The sequence below is a fragment of the Xiphias gladius genome, chromosome 15 (genome assembly GCF_016859285.1).
Source record: "Xiphias gladius isolate SHS-SW01 ecotype Sanya breed wild chromosome 15, ASM1685928v1, whole genome shotgun sequence".
NCBI classification, from domain to species: domain Eukaryota; kingdom Metazoa; phylum Chordata; class Actinopteri; order Istiophoriformes; family Xiphiidae; genus Xiphias; species Xiphias gladius.
This window is the reverse complement of record NC_053414.1, coordinates 29,011,681-29,036,604: the sequence shown is the minus strand read 5'-3', so window position 1 is coordinate 29,036,604 and position 24,924 is coordinate 29,011,681. Positions and strand designations below refer to the sequence as shown.

The 24,924-nt window shown below is 39.3% G+C and overlaps 1 protein-coding gene across 4 annotated transcripts in view; it reads right to left on the bottom strand.

The window, feature by feature from the left end:
- rptor (regulatory associated protein of MTOR, complex 1) overlaps nt 1-24,924 on the bottom strand; it is a 182,232-nt gene that overhangs the window by 34,112 nt on the left and 123,196 nt on the right. For all 4 annotated transcript variants that reach the window (XM_040145423.1, XM_040145425.1, XM_040145427.1 and 1 more), the window contains exons 15-22: nt 23,739-23,813; nt 23,468-23,533; nt 20,637-20,828; nt 15,653-15,793; nt 14,639-14,759; nt 13,513-13,653; nt 10,418-10,573; nt 3,898-4,016 (exon numbers count right to left, since the gene is read on the bottom strand). In XM_040145423.1, coding sequence (XP_040001357.1) covers nt 3,898-4,016; nt 10,418-10,573; nt 13,513-13,653; nt 14,639-14,759; nt 15,653-15,793; nt 20,637-20,828; nt 23,468-23,533; nt 23,739-23,813 — 1,011 coding nt within the window. The remainder of the gene's footprint in view (nt 1-3,897; nt 4,017-10,417; nt 10,574-13,512; nt 13,654-14,638; nt 14,760-15,652; nt 15,794-20,636; nt 20,829-23,467; nt 23,534-23,738; nt 23,814-24,924) is intronic.

Here is a 24,924-nt window from a genome sequence, read left to right as displayed (position 1 = left end):
AGTGAAGCACTTCACAAAGTTTGCCTAAATTTCCTGAACTTTATCTCATTAAGTGGAGCAGGTAATATAACCTCTTCGTTGTGAGTTGTCTAATGGCTGCTCACAAGGGAGGGGTAAACCTAATAGAGACAATAAAGGGAAAAGCATCACTGATAAATAGCAGAGTTGTTGTTTACTTGTGCCAGGTGGAGAGAAAACTCTGTGCAGCGTAAATCTAGTTAACACAGGCAAACTACCTGAGATTGTCTTTAATTTGATTTCCATGCTAATTACAAATTGCTGAAAGTATCTCTGTTTGTGGGGTGCGTCTAAAAGTTTTTAATGCAAAGTTTACTAACATACAATCTACTGCATTTGTGATGGTGGAAAGACATCAGTTACTGAGGTTAGCTGTGAGTGTTTCATTAAGAGGCAATTGGAAATTAAACAAAATAGGAGTAAAACCAGTTGAAAGGGTTATTATGGAAATAGCTCTGTCACTGATCTAAGCAGCTTTTCTACTCAAGCACAACAAGATCAATATGATGAGCGGGATATAAAAAGGACAACAAAGAAAAGCAGATAAAAAACTGAAGGATATACTTATTTCTGACAAACTGGGAGGTGAATGTATGGAGTAAATGGGTAGCAGCAAGTGTGTGTGAAGGCAGTAAAGCACTGCAGACACCATGCAAAGAAAGTATACATTTATAATGGCAAAGGTAATCTTGATACTGAAGCATTAATCCTGTTGAATATCTTGAGAGTTGGAAAGGGGTCGCGGAAAGTGCAGCTATACACTAGTAAAAGTACATACAAAAGAATCTTTAATAGGGTGAACGAGTGGTTTCAAGCCTGTCCCACACTAAAAGGTCACAGGTTTATTCCCACAAAGTCGGTGTGTCCATCAACAACCATATATTTTGTGTCGCAAGTCACCAAACTTCACCAAATATGGCTTTCTACCCTAAATCAGCAGAGATCCTACTAGATCCGTACTAGATTTACCAGATGCTGGCATGAATGTGAAGCTGCAAACTCACATGTTAAAATGACTCAATTATGCAACAAGTTAATGGATTATTCATCAACCTTTGCTGATTGTCAACATGTGGTAAACAAACATTACGCTAACACAGGAGGCCACATGCCTTATCTGCTGACAAGCTTTCCAGAAAATGTGAAATGCAAAGCTCCACGAAACGGGGGTAATCGGTTCTACCAGATGCTCTGCTCCACACTGGGACACAGCTTGCGCTCCTGTTTCAGCCCTCTTTCCTTCACTTCCTCCATCATTAATTGGCTGGAAAGTGAGTCAACTGAGCAAACAAATTAGTGCATGTACACACTGGTAGGGTACAGGCGTGAAAACTGATGACGGCTCAGAAAATGGTCCTGAACGGTCCTGTTTAATTATTGAAGGAGATTCTAAAATGTTCAGCTGGTGGAGAAAGTGCTGCCTTGATGTATGCAGATGACATGGAAGCGTGAAAGTGAAAGGGGAGTGGTCACGGTGGAAGGAGGGCAGATGTGGTTGGTGGAGGAGAGTGTCATGGGGTAAGTGTGTGAGAAGAGATATCTGCTGGCCAGGCGAGGGAAACTGGACGATTCAGGCCTCTCAAGTCATAATCTCCACTCAAGAGCCTTCCCAAAGTGCATTGAAACAGTAATGGTCTTTGTACATTTGTTTTAATACATCGACTGCTCAGGTGAAAATTTGGATCAGATTTCAATTAAAAAAAGGAATATCAATCTTCTTTTTTCCTGCAACTTTACAAGTCAAACTTCAGGGTACACTCAAAAGTTGGGACAAACTAGAATAACACAAATTTAAAAAAAGACCCATGACTTTCACCCCAGCATCATGCAAGAAGAGGGGGCTATTAAAAAAAGCATTTAAAGCTTTCATCATCTGAGAAGCAAGTAAATTTTAATTATCCATTGACTTTGTTCACTTTGTTTCAAATCAATAACATTTGACATTTTAAATCCTAATTAAAAAAGCTTCCCAGTTAGCTTAATGTTAACACTTGTGAACCTTGGATAAATATTCTCTGAGTAAGCGGTTTCTCACAAGCTCTGCAAGAAAAAAATTAATGTGGGCTCCATCTATGATATCTCATTAACTTCAGAAAGTAAGGAATTTAATAGAATGTCATTCCTTTTTTAAATGTCTGTTGTTTGCCATTTTTTCAGTTGTACAGACAACACAGGTAGAGCTTAACCCTTTATCAGTGTTTTCATGTCAAAATATTAATGTATGTACAACATGTATGACACTAGTACTACATGGTGTATTGTGTACAACTTTGTTACACTATCTTCAAGCTCGACTATGATATAGGTGTATAACCAGAGCCGACAGGAGTGTGAGATGTCATCCCAGATTATTTGAGTTCAGTATCATTCAGCAGAAGCAATCAGCAGAGCTCCAAGTCAAGTCTAACGTCAATCAAGACAAGTCTAATCAAGTCTTCAATCAGTCCAACTCTCACGTCAATTAAGACAAGTTCAAGCCAAGTACCTGTCCCCTGTGAGAAACCCAAGTTAACTATCAAGTCAGTCGAGACAAGTTCAAGTAAAGTTTCAAGTCAATAAAAACAAGTCAAGTATCAAATCAACTGAGACAAGTCCAAGTTAATCAAGACAAGTTAAAGTCAAGTCTCAGATCAGTCAAGATAAGTTAAAGTTAAGTCAAAACAGCACAAGCCAAGTGTCAAGTCCATAAAGACAGCCACATATCAAGTTAATCAAGACAAGTTTAAGACAAGTATCTAGTCAACTGAGACAAGTCCACATCGTGTAAAATCAGCTGAAAACAGTTCAAATCAAGTATCAAGTTAATCGAAAAAAGTCAAGTCACGAGTCAAGTCAAAGGAGACAAGTTCAAGTCTAAAGTCAATCGAGACGGGTCTTCATTAGAAAATGGCAAGTCAGTGGCGAGCCTTTCAGGTCTCTAAATGCTGACCAATGAAATGGCGCAGCTTTTGAACATTTTCTTTTCAAATCTGTGTTAATTGTGCTTTTAGCTGAGACCAAATTATTTGAATGCAGAAGAAAAATCATTTTTAAGCTCTGTGACTATGGAAGACCTCTTTTCATGTTATGTACCAAGTCAAAACTAGAGGCTTAAATGTTTTTCAGTTTAAATGAAAACTCGAAAGTCAAGGTTCAAGTTAAGTCCCCGTTTAAAGCAATTATGTTGACTCAAGTCAAGTGTCACCTACTGCAAGAGTCACACCTTTTTCCAATTAACAAACTATGGCATTATAATGTGAATCAAGTCGTGTTGTTTTTCTATTGCAGTCCAATGGGTAGTCTCATTGCAGAGATGCCACTCATCTGAAGGTAACTGAGGGGACAATTGGTGTTGGTGGGAAGAAACAAGAAATTTTGCCTCAGGTTTAGGATGGGTGGTGGACTATAGTGCTTATTATGGCTCCTTAAGTTACGGCAGCCTCCTTGCTCTGCTTTGCTCCACCAAGCTTCGGGGAGTCATTGGCCCTTAATTGCATTTGCACAAAAGTAATGGTCTTTTGGAGGAAGGAAAATGCCAGTGGGAGGGTGGGTTGTGTGTGCTGGAAACGGATCTTTTTCATTGCATAACCATGTGTTGAAAAAGAACTGACATACCTATACAGAGACAAACATGTCCATTATAACAGCCCCATTACATTCCACTCTAGGAAATTAGTTGATACTCATCTTCAAACCGCAGTAAAAAAAAAAAAAAGAAAGAAAAAAGCTTCAAATCCTGGATTCTCAACATTGTAAGCAACCACTAAAAGAGTAAAACGGCCTAATGACAGCTCTTACAGTAATCCCTCAGCTCTTCTTTGAACAATTGTGTATGGTGAAGACATGTTAACTTGAGAAAAAGCAAAATCCAGTAGCTTTAAAGACTCAAATCCATCCTACCTTGTATGCTATACTGTTGAGGACCTTCATGGCCAGATCTGACACCTCAGGAAATGGGTCTGCAGCGAGATGTAGCAGCACTCTCCAGATCTGAGTGTAAACGCTGTTGAAGGACACACCTGGAAAAGACACACAAAAGCAAAAGTTCAAAAGATTTTAATTTTTCTGCAAATAAAATCGAATTTGTGGGCAGTTTTAGGCAACAATAACAAATCACACAAATATACAGTAAATTGATACACACATAATACACCCATCAGCACACGCAGTACACTTCATTCAGGAGTAACTCTAATCACTCTTATCTAAGTTCATTACCACAGCAGGGCTATCCAAGTGGTAATGCACAATCATCTCATTAGCGTCGTGCTATCCGCCCTGGTCATTTTCCCTCTCCTATAGTTGTTGGGTGGGAAAATGACCTTCAGTGTCAGGTAATGTACACCATTAATCAACACACACACACACACACACACACACACACACACACACACACACACACACACACACACCCACCCACACACCCACACCCACACACCCACACCCACACACACACTACAAGCAGCTGGCTCTCCTCATCCACTGGAGCTTCATTGCTGTGAACTGTCGCTGTTATCATGAATACAAATGAACACAGTCGCTCCTACTGTCAGGTGGTTTTGTTCATCTTTTCTTAGCTTCAGCATTCCTTTTGTGGTGAAGAGTTTCCTCAATTTCACTCTTGAGTTTGTTTATCATTATTTGAACTTGTAATTTTTAACTCTCCTTTTCCTGTCTGTTCATTCACTATTTTTTCCATCTCTCCCCAGTCATTTTTTTGAGAGTTGCTTCCTGACGTCAGTTTGTTTGAGGCCTCAACCTGCCAGTTGTGTTTCTCTTTGGATTAGCACTAACCTCCTTCTCCTCCACACATTCTCCCAAAATTTGGGCTGTACTTGCTTCAGCATGTTGCCTCTCCAGTGCATCGAACCTCCATCAATGTTGCTGTGCCTCTTCAAACACTGTCTCCCTCTACATGTCCCTTTTTTCTGTCAGTTTCAATCTGTTGACTTTTTCTTCTCCCTCAGTGTCAGCTGTGGGGACACGGTGTGGTAATAGTCTCCAATTGTTGATTTTTCTCATTTTGCCCCACTTTATCTATATCTTCCTCTTTTTCCTTCTTCTCCAATCTTTTCAGCCATGCAGGTGGTCCTGCAAACTTGACCCCTGAGGATGACCTCACATTTTATTTCCTTTTTATCATCTCCCTACAGTCTTGCCCTATTCCCCACTTTTCCATGAGCCCTGCAGCTGCAAACCCCTTGGGGTTTTGTGGGGAAGTGAGAATGACTGAAGCCTGAGCTTCTCTCCAGTGAGTGCCAAGGAGGTTCACTGCTCCCATGTTTTAAAGATGGGAGACCAAAAAGAGATTATTCCTAGAATGGATTGAAAGAGGGTTTGAGGGCTACAGCTAAGGAAAACAGAAGGATATGATACAGGTCAAGGAGGAATCTGGAGATGGTGAGGAGCTGAGAAGCAAAAAGGAGTAAAGATTGAGAAAAGAAGATAAAGATAAAGATAAGACATTTCAGAAACTTCTGTGCTCTGAGGTATGTCAGAGATGGATCAAAAAGGCAAAAAGAGTTAGAGGTGGAACACAGAAAGATAAAGAGGGAATCCAGGAGAAGGGGAAAGAGATGAAAGGATAGACATGCGGAGAGAGAGTGAGGGAGAAAAACTGAAGGAGTTAAAGAGGTGATCAGGCTGTAGCCTGAGGGGCAAAATATGATTAGTGACAGCTAGCCAGTGTGCTAGTTGCTGCAGTAAACAGCCGGTTAATAAATGTGAAATATGGTTCCTCTCCCATTAAACCGCCACGCTACATTACGGGTGCACACAAATTACCACTGCACAGCCTTAACGTAGCCTACATGAGGGAACATGATGGTGGATATTACTCACTGGCTGAGCGCTGCACCAGTGCCTTGTAATGACTTGACACCTGTGTCATTTGAGGAGTTGTGCAGAGTGAAATGGATGTACAGTCGTAAAGGTGTAAACTATTGGCTAAATGAAACACTGCATCACTGTTTTATGGCCTCCTCAATTCTGGCAGAAAACATGAAATACCTTTAACACCGCATAGCGATTTTTGTAGCTTGAAATTGTTGATGCATAAAAAATGCACCAGAACATTTGAAAGCAGAGAGCAAACTCTTCTATGATGTGAATTTTAGATATATCTCACAGGGAGATGTAAACAGTGTAGGCGGCACCAAATCATTTCTGTGATGCTCTTTAAATGGGAGAGCACCTCCCATTTAGAGAGCATGTGAATCTCAGCCCTTGGTGTGACAAAATATAAATGTTAATGCAGATACAGAATGTCTGAGTTCTTTTAGATTCATGGTGAATCAAACTGGCTTTGGTCATCCACTGACCTTTGCTCAAGCACTACACTGAGGTTTACACTTTTTTGTTTTGACTTTAATATCTCGATAACTATTGGACGCATTGCCATGAAATTTGGTACAGTTACTAAATATCTCGACATCTACTAGATGGGGCTGGTGGAACAATTGGTACAGACATTCGTGGTCCCCACAGAATGAACTGCAACAACTTTGGTGTTCTTTTAACTTTTCATCTTGTGTCATTATCAGCCAGAATTTCAATTTGTCAAATACATTGGTTGATAAACAAATACCTACAAGACTAATAACACTGCCTTAGACTTAGCTGTACTTTGTATTTAGTGCTAATTAGCAAATGTTAGTACGCTAACACGGTAAACTCAGAGGGTGAAATTGATAAACATTACACCTGCTTAACATCAGCTTGTTAGCATTGTCACTGTGAGCACAATTGCTAAAAATCAACATCAATTGTTACCCATCTTTCAATTTGGTTTTCTCTATAATCATTACAATCTCACAGAGATGCTAGTATGGCTGTTACAGTGTAGTAGGATTTGTACAAATTATAGTAAGAGGGGAAAGACAAACAAGGAAAAGACTGAATGTTTAAAATGTAAATCAATGAATCACTTCTGCAACTCTGCCCCGACTCCCACACAGTTTTGTTATCCTGTTAGTTTCCTGCAGGCCAGTGTCCAGCAGCTGCTGCATTTAGCATTTACGGGGTTCAATTTGTTCTAAACTGCTACACTATAATATACAGGCCAATTTACCTCTTAAAATTTCTTTTCGTTAGCTTGCAGTCTTAAAACATACAAGTGATGAAACTGAGAATGTATGCTGTTGTGTACCACAAAGAGAGAAACCAGTTAATACATTTTTCAGGTGAGATGAAAAACAAAGCCCCGAAGTTCTTATGAAACTTCAAACCAAACAAAAGACAGAAGCAAATTAGTAAACAACATAAAAGTCAAAAGGACAAGTGAAGCCTCTGCTAACATAGATAAGTGAATGTAAGTGACAACAGAAACGTAAATGCCTACAGAACATCCAATCTGACACTCATCTGCACTCGAGTATGTTTTTCAGCCTTTTCTTTATGCTCCTAAATACTGCTACCAACATCCAGTCAGCTGCTCTGCCTTGGTCATTTATACATGCAGCTCTCTGCGAGGTGGGAGTTAAAAACAAGCTCGCAGGGAGGCTGGGACTCTTTTCAGCCGTAGCATGGGCACAACTTAGTGGGCAGGGGGCCAATATATCTTTTAACCTGTTCATATGGGGATCTCGCGACAGTATTAAAGACCCACAAGCAGCTTGAAAAAGGTTTAATCAAACACTGAATGTCAAATTTGGGTGATAAAAGGGTAATGAGAGCAGGCGCTGTGCCAGTCTGTTTTTATTGTTGTTTCCATCAAACATTCATTTCCAAGCTTTGGTGTCCCATGGTATCTGTGCCCTATAAATAAAAATCCTACTAGAGCAGCTGGCAAACTGGGCTAAGTTTTAGTTTGAGTTTGATTAACTCTGCATAAATTGATAAATCCCAAAATAGAAGATGACCTGATATATCTACCACGGAGGGAAAGACAAAACACATTGTCACCTTTAGCTACCAATTTGTCTGTGTGAGAGAGAGAAGAGTTTGCACACGACTTAGGAAAGTATATATACATGTGTATACAGATTTACACAGCAGATTGTGTTAAAAGTTAAATTTAATAGCAGAGGAAATTGGGCTGTTTCCTCAGAGGACCGACATGAAGCTGAGCTGAGCTTTTCTGAGTCAGGTACACCTACAATAAGGTGGCATTCATTTGAGGAACAAATCACAGAAAACACAATGAAAAGGATATTTCATTATAGTACTTGGACCTACTTTGATGCCAAGACAAATTCACTGTTCTCCAGAGCTCAGTTTACTTTTCCATTTGATTTTCCATTTCGACGCATTTTCAAAAAAAAAAAAAGGAAAGTCACTAAAGGGGTCTGAAAAGTTGGTAAATTTAGCGACAAAGGCACTATATGTTGGCAACACTGCCTGTAAATGCCCCCTGATGATGTAATAAAAACTGTTAGTGCCAATTCATTTCGAAAGAGCAACGACCAAGGGGGAAACTCCATCACTTGGCTGGCTGAATAATAGTGTAACTTCATCACACACTGGACTGTATCACTTACTCACTCATAGACATTTTGGGATGTAGCGCTGGACTGTGGCCAGTCCAGCCAAAAAATAGAGAGAAAGAAAAAATGGGAATCCCCAGTTTCACTTTCCCCTTTTCCCGTGGGGGTGGAAGTGAGTTAATGGTTTCCCTGATCGCACACAAACTGGCTGTCAGGGTGCATGGTGGAGCCCGCCAATCACCTAAGAGCACTGGCAAGCAAGTGGGCTTGACTTCAGTGTGTACCAGGAAAAGCACTTTAACGGCCTCAGGTGGCTGACTGGGTCTAAGTTGCCCCCTTCTCCCCCTCTGCTCTGCTGTCCTTTACACCTCTGCAAACCTTCTTCACACTTGTGCTATTCTTAGACTGGGAGCTTTACTTTCTGTCCCTGCCGTCATTTGGGGGGTTTCACCCTCTCTAGGGGTGGCCTTAGGTCTCTCTCTCTGATGCCATCACATTCTCCTGCATTTATTTCCCTCCATTTTCTTTCAAGTGCAGTCCTCTTGGAAGTGTTTATTCAGGGGATAGCAGCTTCTGTGTGCCATTCAACACTGTCCCAGCTACTATCTGCAGCCTACTGTAATTCACCTACAGGGTACATTTGCTTCACTGATGCTGCTACCAACCTCCAGATGTGCTAAACTGTTCAAATAAGGGATAGGTCATGCAAAATTTATATTATGATGATAATAAAATAATAATAATAAAATAAATAAATATAGATATTCTATTTCAAACCAAGATCCTCACAGTTTCAAACACAACACATTGGCTTAATGTTTGGCCACTTGGGGGTACTCTATACACATGTTTGCCAAGTTAAGGCATTGTAATGTTGATAAGGCTAACCTGTTAGCAAACTAGCCTGTTTGCACATCCAGCCCTCACAAAGCAGTATTAGCGTTCATTTGGTGTTGTGTTTCTGGCACCCTTACTATGTAAGTGCAACATTCACTTTCCCTTTGGCTCTGAATGGTCTCCAACAGCTCCTAAGAAAGGTAAGTAGGTCTTTAGCTCGCTATATGCGTCACCATTTTTGCTAGCTAATCGTTAACTTTGTCCGTTTGTCACTGGGCAGCCGGTGTTGGCTAAGTAGTGTACAGTGGGTTAATCAGAGCTTTTTAGCTGAAAACAGCTGCCACCTATTTCTGGAAACAAGGCTGAGAACAATGAGACTGAACCAAAACAGTAAATTTGTGGGCCAGAAAATCAAAACAACCACACTCCAAACCTACTCAAAACAATGAGCTGAAACAGGCTATACAGTGGCAAAGTTTGGAGATATTGTAATTATCTGTGGGTTTGTCATCACGAGCAAATACAATCATATTACACATAGTGATCGGACCCACAGTTCATGTAAAAATATTTATCATTGCACCTCTAAGAAGACAAAAAGGATCAGGTTCAGAGGATAAATTTATTTGTATGGTTTAAAGGTGTACTTCAGCAATTTAGAATAGAACTTTTACAAATCTGGGAGATTCAAAAAATGAAAGAATAAACTGAAGCCACAGAGGCTGAGATATTGTGATATTTAGTCCCCAGTATAGGCCAAACTGAAAAAATGCTGAATCCTACACATCCCATCATGCAACTTGATAATAAAACCTTAATTTGATCCCCTAAGCCCAGGAAATGAGCAAGTCTTTCAAACTCCATGTTGCCAGCTTGTAACACAGTCTTTCTGCCAAACATTTGGAGTTGAACGACATCACTAAGACAACACCAGGGTTATTTATCAAACTTCACAAAATTTCTCCGACACAGAAGACAGTATACAACTTTTTCCACAGGCTGTGTAGCACTCATCATGACTGGTAAACGTACCTTCATGTGTAAAGCTGCTGGAGTTGCACATTTAGAAAAAGATGAATGAACAGCAACAAAAAAGAGTACTTTGGAATGGAACACACAGGCAGGCTGATGGTCCTGCAGCACTACTGGCAAGCTGTTACCTATGAGAGAGTTGAGGGAAGAATATGAAGACACCCGTCGCATTTTGTCGATGGTCTCAAAGGAGAGGATGTACTCGTCGTTGTCGGGGCTCCCCAGGGTGCTGCTGGCGCTGCTGCTGGTGCTCAGGTTACCAGGAGAGAAGGCTGCTGGTCCACCTGAATGAAGGACAACACAGATACACACAAAAGCCTTAGATTCACTCTGCAAAAAAATGATGAGCATTATAAATGTAATATCAGTTGAAGCAGAAGAAGACACTCTTATTTTGTTTTGAAAGTACTTCAGCTGCTGTTAAAGGGCTATATAAATAAACTTTATTGTAGTTATTACTGTTGTAAAAAGACAAACACAAAGCCAATAGCCAAATCAAAAACAAATAAAGTATAGGATGCGTAAGCAGTCCTTATACTTGGGGGGCAACATTCCAACTCAAGAACTTGCTCATAACTTCATCTCAGCTGTCAGACTCAGTCATCTCCTGCTGCAGCTCTCCTTATCACCAAATATTACTCTGACTCATACATCCTCCAAACTGACTGTAGGGTGAAATGTGGAAATGGAGATTGGTAGGAAATGGGAATACACTCTGCTCTGCGCTGCACTTATGATAAACACCGCTGCATATTGGAATAAGCACTGAGAATGTAAATTAGAAATGGTGACAGCAGTAGGTTATGCGCTTCACCAAGTGTCAGTGATTCAGCTCCACTCAGGGTTTACGCATTACTCAGTCTGGCAGTGGTAGACAGAGGGCGGGCAGTTAGCTTAAGCTGTCTGAATCACTGAAAAGTGACACAAACTGGAGGAGAGCTTAGTTTAGATAGTAGGTCATGTGATCTACTTGCAGTGAACATAGATCTTTCGCTGGCATAATTTTGGCCTCAATAACAAACAAGATTATTAAGCTAAATATTGATTTTTTTATTACGATTCTTTTTAGGAACAAAATAGTTTTACTGCAGTTGAACATTATAGTTTGGTAGTTAAACTTCCTTCTGTTTCACATTTTGCCACATTTTCCCGGTGAAATCCGTGTCGCTTCTTGGAGCTCAACATTGCTATGTCACCACAAAATGCGGTCAAATTAAAGGGGTGTATAGGTTCAAAGAGAAAGCAAAAACAGGTGAAGGTTTTTCTGGAGTGAAAGAAAACCTACCTTGCAGCTGCAACTATGTTTGGGAAGCAGAGATAATTTTAATATGCTTGAAAACAAATGTCTATGATCGGTAAGAAAGACTGTACACACAAGCTCTATCTAGTCCGCCTTTGTGTTTGCAATATTAAGGGCCAATCCCAAACCAGCATGGAGGAACTGAAGAAGACATCAAAACCGTCCAGTACAAAATAAAAAATTAGAAACATTACTCTGTCAATAAACTATTTCCTTGTTCTCATTATCTTACAGTATGTGCATTTATAGAAAATTTTTCATTGTTTTTAGAGCTTCTATAGATCTACAGGGAAACAACATAATATACTACAACAGCTCAGTTAGTTAGGCATCTATCAGTATACATGGTAATGGATATTTCATAGTAGAGATTAGCAAGTGCGTCCCAAAGTGTAAACCCTCGCGTTTTTTTTTTTTTTTTTTAGCTTTTAGAGCTTGTCTCCGCAGGCCTATAGTTCAGCACCATGGACAGCTCCAAGTTCCCGCTACTGACCAGGCAGACTAAGTGAGATCTGTAGTTCTAATGCATTAATATGGGCTGAGCTGAGACTAAGGAGCTCAGCAGCATGTTTGTTGTCCCTCTTTCAACTCTCTTTTTTTCTTGATAAATAATTGAATAAATATAAAGTACACTGCAAGACCCTCTGGTTCCTAAATCTGTATCACGTTGGTGCCGAAAGCCGGGATTGAACTATGAAGCAATGTTTCTGTAAACCCTGATGATATTCCAGGACAGATTTGGACAGTGGTAGAAATGCATGCGCTTCTATACAAGCAGGGGTATGGGTATGGAGACACATTCCACACACAGGCACTAGAGGACTGGCAACTTCTGACAGCAAGAAAAAACTTACACAACAACAACAATAGGATCGAGTATGGGAAATATACGGAATATACACACGGTGCATAAAATAAGCGCCCAGTTTACTTTGGTGTAGTCAACACGGATGGTCTGTGCTGTCTCAAATTTTGGGACCCGAAACCATGAACTTGCCTTTAGACTATGAGGCAGTGAGACCATGGTGGAACAACAGATTAGAGATGCAGTTTGTGCAGCAAAAGAAACCTGGGAACTATATCTTGAACTTGACATACAGCAGAACCCAACATGAAGTTATTAAAAGAATAGAATAGAAGACTATTACAGAAAAATAGGGATTCAACCGTGCTCAAACCAAAACCAGGACAATTTGAACCCTACGATGAAACCACCAAAATTAGTAACTGAAAATTTCTCAGGAGACATCAGCCACTTAAAAAGGTTTTGCAGTCTGAGGCAGCAGTTGACAAAAAAACCATCATCCAACTAAAATTAAACTACTTAAAATCTCTTTTGATGGGTACTACTGCTTCACCCCCTGATGTAAAGTGCCCTCCACGGCTGTGAGTGTTACTTTAAGTGGAGTGATATTACATACCAAATTTATAGTGGACTAGGATTGGTTTGGGAAAAGGCCGAAGCCCCAGAGCAAAATTTTGGAAGCCAAAATCCTGATATGCTTTTTATACAACTAAATTATGCAGTTGTAATTTTATCATTTATCCGCAACGCACATTTGTAAGACACACTCAACGATGTAAGTGTAATTTTCTGTTTACTTGTGCGTGTAAGAGCTGGACTGTAATAACATCATGACACCACGAACTGAACTATTATTACTGCTTGGCAAACTCGTCACAACCTCTCTGCTTGTTGTGAAGCCTCTTATTAATGCTTACTGAGTTGCTCTCAGGAATGGCAATGACAGAATGAAGATGTTAGCCTGAGGTCTGTTACAGCCACAGTCCGCAGCTGATGTAGTGGAAGAAAACCTGTAGAAATGTCCTATTGGTCTCTCCCTGGATTAATTGCTTTCAATCAGCTGACTAAATCCTCTTCTTTGTCTTTACTCATTCCTCCTACAGCACACTGCCTCCTACCCTCTTCATTGAGGTTGAGGTTCTGCAGGCTCTTGTTCAGGTTGCGAGCGGTGGTAGCAGCGCGGATGTTGGTGTAAGAGTTGACCGATCGCAGGCGTGGGATTGCTGGGCTGTCCCTCACTGGAGTCAAGTTACCAGGCTCTGGACGTAAAAACAGGAAGACACACATCAGGTAGAAAACCTCAATAATCCCAAACTGAAAAATAATGTTTTAATGAACGACATGTTAGAATAAGCAACACTCCCTAATCAGAGTTTTCTCAATAAAACATCAATCACACTGACCTTCAAAACTATTTAAAATATTGAACTTTTTTTAAAAATGAAGTTCCCAGGTCTTGAAAAAAGACCTGGGCACTTCATTTTTGAATGAGACTTGGAAAGCAATCCTTGAACAAGAGCATGACTCCTCTTCCTGTGGTGGACATGGGCTCATGCTCATTTAAGATTGTTCATCATGTCCATTTAGTAAAAGCCACATTATCCAAAATATAAACAAATTTAGATCCTACTTGTGACGGATGTAAATTGCCTTCAGCTCCTCTGATTCACATGCTTTGGTTTAGCGTTGATCTGCATAACATCTGGGGATCAAACTTTTAAAACTTTGAGTGATGCTTACAACACATTGAACCAAATCCCTTAAATGGTATTTCCAGTGTAAAACCAGGCAACTCTGGCTGATATATTACAATGCTGTTGCATTTTCCTGAATTTTTAGCCTGTTGTCTTCCTATTTCACTGGAAAAATCCAAAACCCCCTTCTCATGCCAAGTGGTTGAAAGATGTCATGTTTGATTTAAAACTAGAGAAAATTACCATAAGAGTTACCATAAGAGAAAAGTTACTATAACTCGGAAAATTCAATACAGACACACACACATACACAAAAAAAAAGGATATCTAAATGATATCTTCCCCTTTTCTGCAGGGTCTCTCCTACACTGATGTATGTTCACAGGAACATTGTGAAGGCACTTCCAAGATTTACAACAGTAACTACTAACAGGAGATTTAGTAGTTTATGTTAATCTACTTCCCTAGCCTACATCAGTTTTGGTCTCCATTCTTATTCCAAAATCCAGTCAGTTTGCAAATAAAAAGTCTTTTTGTGTGTCTACAGTACCTGCGGTGTTGGCTGGTGACGGCACTGTGTAGTTCTTCTCTTCTTCTATAAACTGGAGGGCAACTGTACAGAAGTTGCTTTCATATTGGACCACCAGGTGACTCAGTGCCACTACCAGCTCCTGGCAAATACATACAGAAAAAATTAAAACACGGATCATTAAGTTCTTTTGTTTTGTTTTTTTAACTTTTTTTCAAGCTAACTGGGATTTTTCCAGTTATAAAGTGACAAAGGACCAATAAACCTCAAATCCACATATTGTTAAAACCAGATGATAGGAAAATGAGTAGCCTTTTACCACATTGCCTCCAGCATTGTTTTGTCCCAGAGAAATTGAGAGTTAGATGAGAGGATTGATACCACTCTCATGTGGGTTCACTTAGTACAGAGCTAGAGACAGGAGGTGAATAGCCTTAAGACAGCAGGCAGGGTGAAACAGCCAACCAACACCTCTAAAGCTCACTAATTAACAGGCCGTATCTTGTTTGAATAATTCATACACAAAGGTAAAAATCACAAGTTGTGGTTTAATGGGGAATTATGAACAACAGCTGCGTGCAGCGTCTTCCTGCTTCCAGTCCCAAACGTGAGTGTTATTGATCTTCTCTTCTCTGTCTCAGGAGGAAAGCAAATTGACTTTTTCCCCCTAAACTTTGAACTACACCTTCAAACTATGTCCTAAGGACTTCAATCCATTTGTTTGTTTTTTCTAAATAATAATTTTGTCATTACCTAATATAGACTTTGGTAATGAATTGAACTGAATTGATTCCAAGTCTTTCTACAGCATAAAATAATCTGGGTTGCACCAACATATTACTGGTCTTTGCCGGTCTGCAGTGTAGTAGTCCTCAATTCACGGCAAGGAAAGCCCATGCATTTCCATTGTTTTCATGTATTTTGTAACCATAGCTTCTATTTGCATCTGGCTTTTTATTTGATTGTCTTACTATCACATGCATATAATAATATAATAAACTGTAAGTGTTTTGTGTGTGTAGGTGTTGAAGTGACCTTGCGGACCACTGGGCTGCCATCATTGATGAGCTGGGCAAGCATCATGGCCACATTATGGTCAATGGTGGTTGAGTGGTCCGTCCTCTCAGCAGAGTTTCCCACAAAAGTCCCCAGAGCAAAGACAGCTGCACACCTGACCTGCAGAAACAAAGACAGTAACGCTTTCAGCTCACTCTCCTTTTAGCTCAATATAGCTAAGTTAAGTTAAATTAAAACATGAGGTTAAGCTTTCTGATACAGTTGGATATTTTTCAGTCTGATTTTCTCTCATGAATACATAGCTCTACCTTTTTCAGTTGTCAGAAGTCAGTGGTTGGTCCTTCGCCTTGACACCCAAATATTTGCTGCCAGACTTATTCCAAAACATAATGTTTGTGAGACCAGTGGATGAAAGTTTTATAGATTAAATTTTAAAAAATTGTTAAATTTTCTCCCAGTATATCACTATGTAATGCAAAGGAGATTAACGGTGCTGTGTGCCACGGTGAGCTGCTTTTTTGTCACTATAACTCATTACTTTCTCAGCCCACTTCATCGTATGTTTAACCCACACTTGCCATTGCACAGAAGGAGTTTGCCATGACGGATTGGATTCACAAACTGAACCAAATTATAGCACAAGAATGAATATTTGGTTGTAATGTTTGTTGTGGCGACAGAGAACATTTTTTGCAGGCATCAGGATTCATCATCTCAGCTTCTTTTTAATCTTGTGATGCAGCTTTGGTGATGCTACAGCATACAGCTGCTTTGATATAGTTTGCTTTGCTCTAATTAAAATAATCAGCTGAAACATTCAGATGAACATATTGTAATTTTCTTTCTAAAACCTGGAATAAAAGAAAGTCATAAGGGCCCCGTGACTTGTAAACTGATTAGAATCCAAGAATGTAATACTGGAACAATTCTTAATCTGCCATCTTCCCTCAGGCATTTTTACAATCCTTTATATGCAATGGAATATATCAGCGTCAGAATACCATGAACACCTGTACAATCTAGTACAGTCCAATACAACAGCCCTTTATGTACATCCCTTACAGCCCTGTGACCAAAAGAAGGCCCTGAATACTTTGTCTTGAGTAGAAGTACTCGAAATAACTGCTTTTTTGACTCAGTAAAATGCAAAAAACCTTTTTTTTGGCAACACTTTACCTATATAGTTTTTGTCTTTCCATATATGCAAATCGAAAATGTGCAGAAAACTGTGGTTGGACATGTACCTACAGTACCAACAAGAGCTGAACATAGCTGAACATTTAAGTATACTTTTTTTGAGGGGCATTTTATGAGCACTGAACATTATAAACTTTACAAAAGTAGTATTTGTTGCAGGGCTTGGTTATTGTTTGACTGTACAGGTATTTATGATATTGTGTCTAGTGCCTGCACATGTCTTGCAACCACTGAGCTAGCCAACATCAATACCTACAGAGAAAAAAAAATTGTGGGAGAATTTCTATCTTGCTACACTGTTAAACGAATCACAAGGGAATCAATCTCATTGTGGTTAAAATCTCGTTTTAAAGCCCCTGGTCCAGAGGGCAGTAAAGCATAAAAACACTATTACCCCAATAAATACATTACAGACAACATATTCAGGAAAAAAAAAAGTGTCACACTCTGCACAAAGGTCCATTAGCAATATCCGATTAAGATGCACATACAGCTTTTTGAGTTTTCAAAAAGCCACAAACAAAGCTATCGAAAAAATGACAACAAACACATTCAATGTGTGTACTATGCTTAAACTTCAACAGTCTGCTTAGTCGCCGATCTCTGCTCCCCTTTCACATTCTGTCCCCTCAACTACTCATCACTTTCTTCACTCATCTCCACGAGGCTCTGTGAGAACACACAGACACAGACACAGACACAGATACTACAGCTTCCGAGGTGTCTCAATCTAATACCCATCTAACATCAGTAAATGTGCTGTTTCTTAACAATTTGATTCAATCAAAGTCAAATCAGTCAGCCAGTCTCCTGTGACATTAAATAAGACACACTCTGCACACAAAAATTCAAATGCAAACTAAATGAACAACCTGGACATGCAGCTGAAAAAATACAAGTATATATGTGTACTTGGGCACAGACAGATGTGTCTGCAGACCTCAGTTTCAACTCTATAGCCAAAGCAGCTGTCTGTCCAAGGGAAGGGGGAAGTTACTGATAGAAACAGATGTTTCTTCTGTTTGCATGTGAAAATATGTGTGTTGTGTGTGTGAGTGGGGGCACCGTGTCTGGGTGAACTTCTGGGCAAACTCTGTCTCGCTGTCCCTCTGGTCTGCAAAAGACCCAGTCAGATGCTGACCACCATGCTTTAACACAGCGGGCTCAAACTCTTTCGGTTTGCCCTGTGTGTATTTTCTCTCCCACAAAACTGGCCCTTCTTAGTCTGTATGAACAGGGTACTACCACAGAACATGCACTGCATTTATACCAGAGGATTCCTACATATTTACTACATATTTACTACATATATAGTGTATTTTTGGTCTGGTTTACAATAGAAGACATTGTTTTGTTCTTTGTTCAGTCAGGTGTGTGTGATGGTGCTATTGCTGTTTATCACTCTATAACTTGCAACTGTTTATCTTTACTGAACAGAAATCCAAAGTCAACTTTTTAAGATCTGGTAATTCCAGTTAACACAGAATAGTAAGAAACACTATAAAACAAGAAAACTGCCAATAAAAATGACTATATTCTATTAGAAAAATATGATTTATGAAGAACTTAGAAATCAGAAGGTCCCGGCATGGCCCAAAAATTGATAAATTCTGGATGAAAGTTCACTGCTATGTTGTTAATGTCACAAATGTGCGGTTTGTATTGTTCCCAAAACCTGACTGTAAGATGTTATCTGCTTTTCTGCAATCATGAATGATTGGACAACAAATTATTCTCAGGAACCTGGATACCTAGAAGGCCTCCTTTTACAGCACTGGGTGACAGAGTTAGGGTAAGCTGCATCTGAAAGTATTTCATATAGGATGTGTAAGAGGACATAAAAATATTTCCTCAAGTGGGCCATGTATATTTCTTTTAAAAAGACTAAGTCAAAACCTAGTATATGGCTGGACTGTGTACGGTCAATGTGGGAAACTGAGGACATACTTGAAAACTTTTGGCAGTGCTGTAAACAACTACTTTCAATGGAAAGTAGCTAAAGCCCACTAGAAAAGTCGCTAAATGTCACTAGATGATGTAATATGCTCATTAGCATATCCATGATGTCATTGCGTCATATTTGCATTCTGCCTCTTGTCAGCCAGTTTCAGCCTTTTATCTGTTTGCTTCTCTCCTACTCTCTGTGCTCACATACTCAGTATTTTGATGCAGCTGAATTCCTAATAAAGCTCTTCTCATTTATATGTTTTTCTGTTTCTGTTGTTAGACAACGGAAATGAAATAGTGACTGAAACACGGATCATTAAGACTACATGTTAACCAACAGTCACTTCCAAGCCATTTCCAAGCTGCTGCTCTGCACTGTTAAAATCCTGATTTTATAAGCATGGTGTCGTCTGACCAAATCACCACACACATAAGTTAAAGACAATGGCTTTGCTGTTATTTCAGCTACATTGTAAAATGATCATTCAGAGAGAAATTTAGAAGCCCGTTCACATCTATGCAGCTGCCGTAAGGTCAATTGAATGAGATGCCTAGAGAAGTATGGAGGGAAAGCCCAACCTCATGGTTGAGGGGAAATACTGGTGACTCTCTGCTATGGAAGGTAGCCATAGTTTGTACAAAAAGTCGCTGGATTTGTCGCTAGGTGCTTTTGTGAATAAAGACGCTAAAAGGGTGTGAAAAGTCAGTAAATCTAGTGACAAAGGTGCTAAGGGGGCAACACTGCCCGTAAACACCCCCTGATTATGTAATAGAAACCGTTTGCGACAATTTCTTTTGAAAGAGCAAGGACCAAGGGGAACCTCAACACTTGGCTGTCCGACCACTGCAGCAACTTCATCAGTCATTCAGTCAGTCAGTCCGTTACAAACATTCGCATCTGTCCAGCCAGCTACCTGTCGTGTTCCAGCCAATAATGAAAGGATGAGGTTGAAGCACACCGAGGACATTGATTTCTATGCAGGAGTTATGCTTTTGTACTTTCTCTGAGAATTATATTGTTTCTTTTTTGTTTTCATCTTTATTTCTAAGAAATCTTGTTTCTGTTTTTGGGTGGAGTGGGAATGGGACATTCGGAAGTTCTGTAAAAATTACAAGTCATAGAAAAGTAATGAAAATATTTTTAATATCTCTAAAACTGATATCAGGCCTTAAGATGCTTTATTTAGATACCCTAAAGACCTTAGTTTTAATGCAGAGGTCCGTTTCTTTTGGGAATCTTCTTTCTATTTAATTAAAAATAAGAAAATTAGCGTGCAATCAATACAAATTTGAATAAGATTTACTGAAACTAGCATAAAAATCCCACTAAACTAGTTAAAAACTTAAAATCTCAGAAATTCAAGATAAAGGTTCAAACAAAGATTATCTTTTTAAGAGGTATTTATAATACAGGTTAATTAGACATTAATTAATCTGCTTCTTTTTGAAGTGAAGGCTCAGCCTTGAATCAATGCAAGAAAATAAAAATTAAAAATAAAGATATCTGAAGTGCTAATTTTGTGTAAAAAAGCAATCTAACCGGTTATTGCTTTTTTAACTGATGTTTGTGTTACGTGTGTGACAACCATGCAGTCTAATTTTCTCTTTTCAGCACTAGCTGAAAAAAGGACTGAATATTTCACAAAGAAAATCTAACCTAAGTACCCAAATGTAATGCAAATGGTGCCTGATAAGATTACTTATTACAAGTAATGAAAACATGATTTAAGCATTTTTAGAAACACAGAGATATTATGGCTTCTTGATTTTCCCTTGTTGCAAGGCAGGACTTGAAAATGATTAAAAACATCCTTGCTTACTTTTTAAAAATATCAGAACTCTGGTATTAAACTCTCACCTCAGGGATTGGATCCGACAACAAGGTGTAGAGCTTCTCGTGGGCGCTGTCTCGGACTCCACACCAGCGCGCCGGGTCGAAGTTCTGCCAGATGCGGCCCAGGCAAATCGCCACCCATTGGCGGAGCAAGGGATGGGGGTCTGACAGTTGCTCCAGGCAGTTGGCTATTAGGTTGCCCTGCAGACAGGCCTCCTGGTTGGGGCAGAGGAGGGTGAGAGAAGGAGAAGGGAGGAGTAATACAGAATAATGGGTTTGAGAGATGTTCAGTTGTTAAGATGTGCCCTTTGTACTTTTAGGCTTTAAAAAGTGGGAGTACCTGTGGACAACATTCAGGAAATTTAAGAAGATTTTAAGCACTGTAAGTTATGAAGTAATAACAGTGAAAAGGCCATTTGTGTTAAATAGTTTGCCCTGAATCATATACTTTTAAAAACACCCCCAGACTTTGTTCTATTGGCCTTGTACAATAGACACTGGATCTAGACAGTAGACCTGTGTGTCCTGCCAGTCTTTAATATTCAATAAAAGGACAATATCTGCATCATATACTGTATTAGTCTAACCCTCCTGAACACCACAGAGGCTTCAGGCTGGGAGTAGACTTGTAACTCATTAGCCAGTTAATCACCACTAACCTGCAACCTCACACTGTTTGATGTACAAAAAGATTATGTGGAGCTGCAGCAGTATAACTTATTCCTTTGAATCCATTCAGCAGTCTTCAAATCTTTTTTTGTGAACAAAAGGTAATTGGTCCATCAAGGTTTGAGTCAGCCTAAAGTATGAGGGAAAGCTGGTATGCTTTATTCAAAAGCCTTTTAAAACTTTTTTTTTTTTGATCGATTTATTTTGTGCAGAGCATTACCAAGTGCTCCCCTCTGTTGTTTTAAGTTGCCTTTGTGTTTCTTCTTTTTATGAACTGAACCAAGTATGGTTCTTTTCTTACCGTAATGGATCTTACATTTTGTGAAAAGTAAGAAAATGTGCTTGTCCAGCATTACAAAAATCAAGTACCGTACCTAATAAAGGTCTGGTTGGAATTACCTGTACTACAATGGATCACATTGCAAAGTCAACATAATGTACACTCCTTGGCCGCTTTATTAGGTACACCAAAAGAATTTCAAAGAGGTGTTGATACAACTACATGTTCATCACTGTGGTCACAGTTAGTGATGGAGTTAAACTCGACAACATTTTACTGAAATGTGTTTCTAATATTCTCCCCCACTCATGTTTGTAATTGGGGTGGAAGAAAACAATAGAAACACTTCAATTTAATGCAGCCCAGTACAACACCACAGTTAAATTAAAACCTCTGACATCCAGTCAAAACTGAGCATTATCTTTGTAAAGGCTGAATTTATGGCTTAGCTGTTGTACTGGATTGCATTAGATTTTAAACGTGTGCTTTGAGACACTGTAAGGGTTTTACTGTGAAAAATATGTGCCCTAAGTATTATCATAAAATTAATTCCAGTATGTTCTACTTTGCTGTTTTTTTTCAATCTGTTACGTTTCTGTCAATAAAACTCAATACATCCTGCACAAATTTCACATTAAAAGCATAACAGGAAAGGGAGGCATGCATGTCTTTAACTGTAAATAATATGCAGGGAACTTTGAGTTTTCATTTGTTAAATAATTCCAGATTTTATTAACAGTAGCTCACTGCCAATCAAAAAATTGGCAAAGTAGAACAGACTGGAATTAATTAGCAAATGAAATCAGTATTTCTGTTAGAAACTCAGAGCGGCAGAGTGATGAGTATGAAATTAGTACATTGTTGTACTGATGTGGTTACTGCTAACAGTGATGTAAATAAAGGCATTCATGGTTATTGAAAATTTCAATATGTTTCATTTGTGCGCGACAACAACGCAATGGTCATGTACATCAGTACATCAACACTCTGATGATCCCCAGAAGTTCCCTGTCAACCTAAAAGCCTTTAAAGAAACGCCTCATAAATACAAGGCCCTGAGAGATGTAATATTAAGATGCATATGCTTGGTGACATGTTTGCAACAAGCGATACCGCAGTAATGAGCACCGTTGTTGAAAGTAAGAGGGATAAATAATGGAGATGTGGAGCAGCCAGAGACTCTCCCTGTAATGTTGGGTATCATCTATTATTTACAGGCCTGTGAGAGAGGTATAAGCAGTAAGTACACAGTGGTATGGGAGAAGAATGGGAGTTTCTGAGCTTGAGAGCACATATAGCTTTTCCTATTTGTTAAATTTATATAATGTCAAAAGAATGAAGTACTGCAAGGTAGTGAAGAAAAGAAATGAATGAGTCAAATAACATTCACAACTAGATGGAAAAATAACTGCAGAGAGCAGGAGACTGAAGGCGAAAAGGAGTGATGGTGGAATATTTCTTTGTGGAATAGTGTGTCAAAAAGTGTGAGTGAATGCGTGTATGTACTCCATGAAATGACAAGCTACATCATCCCAACACTGTACCCTTGGACGTTTGATCAGCGTCAGACCCAAAAGGCTTCTGGGATTGAACACTGGAGGCCAGGAGCATATCGAGGTGACACATCCGGTGATAAAGTGTCACCATGGAGGTGCTTGGGATGGAGACCGAGATTATAGAGGGGACTGTTGGTGACAAAAATGTCACAAAACCAATATCTCCCGGAAATACACAATGGGCAATGGAGTCATCTCTCAAAGTGACGGCTGGCCCCGAAAGAACCCGGCCATGGTTCTGGTGGGGGAAGTAAATGAATAATTTGGTGCGTTCTTCCTTTGGGTTTCCAGCAAGCAAAGAGACAGCAGTGCAGAAATACAAACATATCCAAACATGCTCATACACCTACCTGTCCTGTGTTGTAGCTGTTGACAATAACAGCCAATATGAAGACTGCCATTGTTCGATGCTCAGCCTGAAACAGAGACAGGATCCCTGAGATCTTATTTTATGTCATACTTTAATTAATTCTTTCTAAAATGTTTCTGTTGAAATGTTCAACTCATTTCAGTAAAGTGATGAGTTAAGGAGCAAAATCAAGAGAAAAATGTTATGTTTAAGAAAGTGCTTCGTGGGTCACTTTCTTCACAAACATGTTAACATGATTGGTCAATACTCACTGGCATGTAATTGTCGGCCAAAACCGACAGGAAGTACTTGTGTCCGTTGTCTTTCACCAGGTCAGCTTGACATGACTGTAGACACATAGAAGAAGAGAGCGAGAAAGGGAGAGAGCGAGGAAGAGGAATATTCACTTCACTGCAGATGGTGGTTGAGTTCACTTTCCACTCATTCAGGATCACAGCGGTTCAGCCATAGAGCGTATTTGTCCATTCCGCCCTTGGCAGCCCCTCGGAACTGTTGAGTGTTTTTATTGAAAAATAACTTCGTAGGCATAAGAATAAAATATGTGAAAATAATGTGGAAATAAAAATGAAACTTGTTAGAATCAAGATGTGTAGTGTCCATGTTTCTGAATAATTTCATTTATTCTAAAAAATGACATGACATTACGCAAAATACTTTACAGAGGCACTTAATGCACTGGGCTTTAGGGTTTATTCGTATTTTTTCTCTGCTGTAATATGAAACATACCTGGCATTTGAGCTAACTGCTCCCGATCAAAGTCACTCTCTGATTGAAACATTCACAAATAGGCATGTGGGAGTATGCAGTTTTCTTTTTCATTTAAAAAAAAAGAAAATCAAGGCAAATGGAGTCATTTGAAATGTATGACTGGCAGTGTCTCTCATAAATGGACCAATATTTCATCATACCAAAATAAAAACACTTGCACAGATAAAACTAAAGCACTTTTACCAATTTGAAATTTGATTCTGAATCAAACCAATCGCAAGAATCAAAACAGAAATGTTTCTGACCCCAACTTCTTTAGTGAAGGCATCCAAAGACGTAAATATACTGTCTGTATGCTTGACCAGAACTGCTCTTTTTGTCGTTTTAAAATCATCAGTGCAAATACAAAGTTTAGGCCCCTGACATAATTATGCATATTTCACACCAGATATACTTGACTTTCAAACTTCTTTGTTTATTTTTTTTTTTAGATTTTAACCCACTCAAGCCCCACTTCCTTTATTCATCCTCTGTGTCAGCCATTACGAGGCAGACAGATATCATCTCATGATATTAAAGGAACAGTGTGCAGGATTTAGGGGGATCTATGGGCAGAAATGGAATATAATATTCATAGTTACGTTTTCATTAGTGTATAATCAACTGAAATTAAGAATCGTTTCTGTAGCTTAGAGCGAGCCTTTCAAATCTACATAGGGAGTGGATCC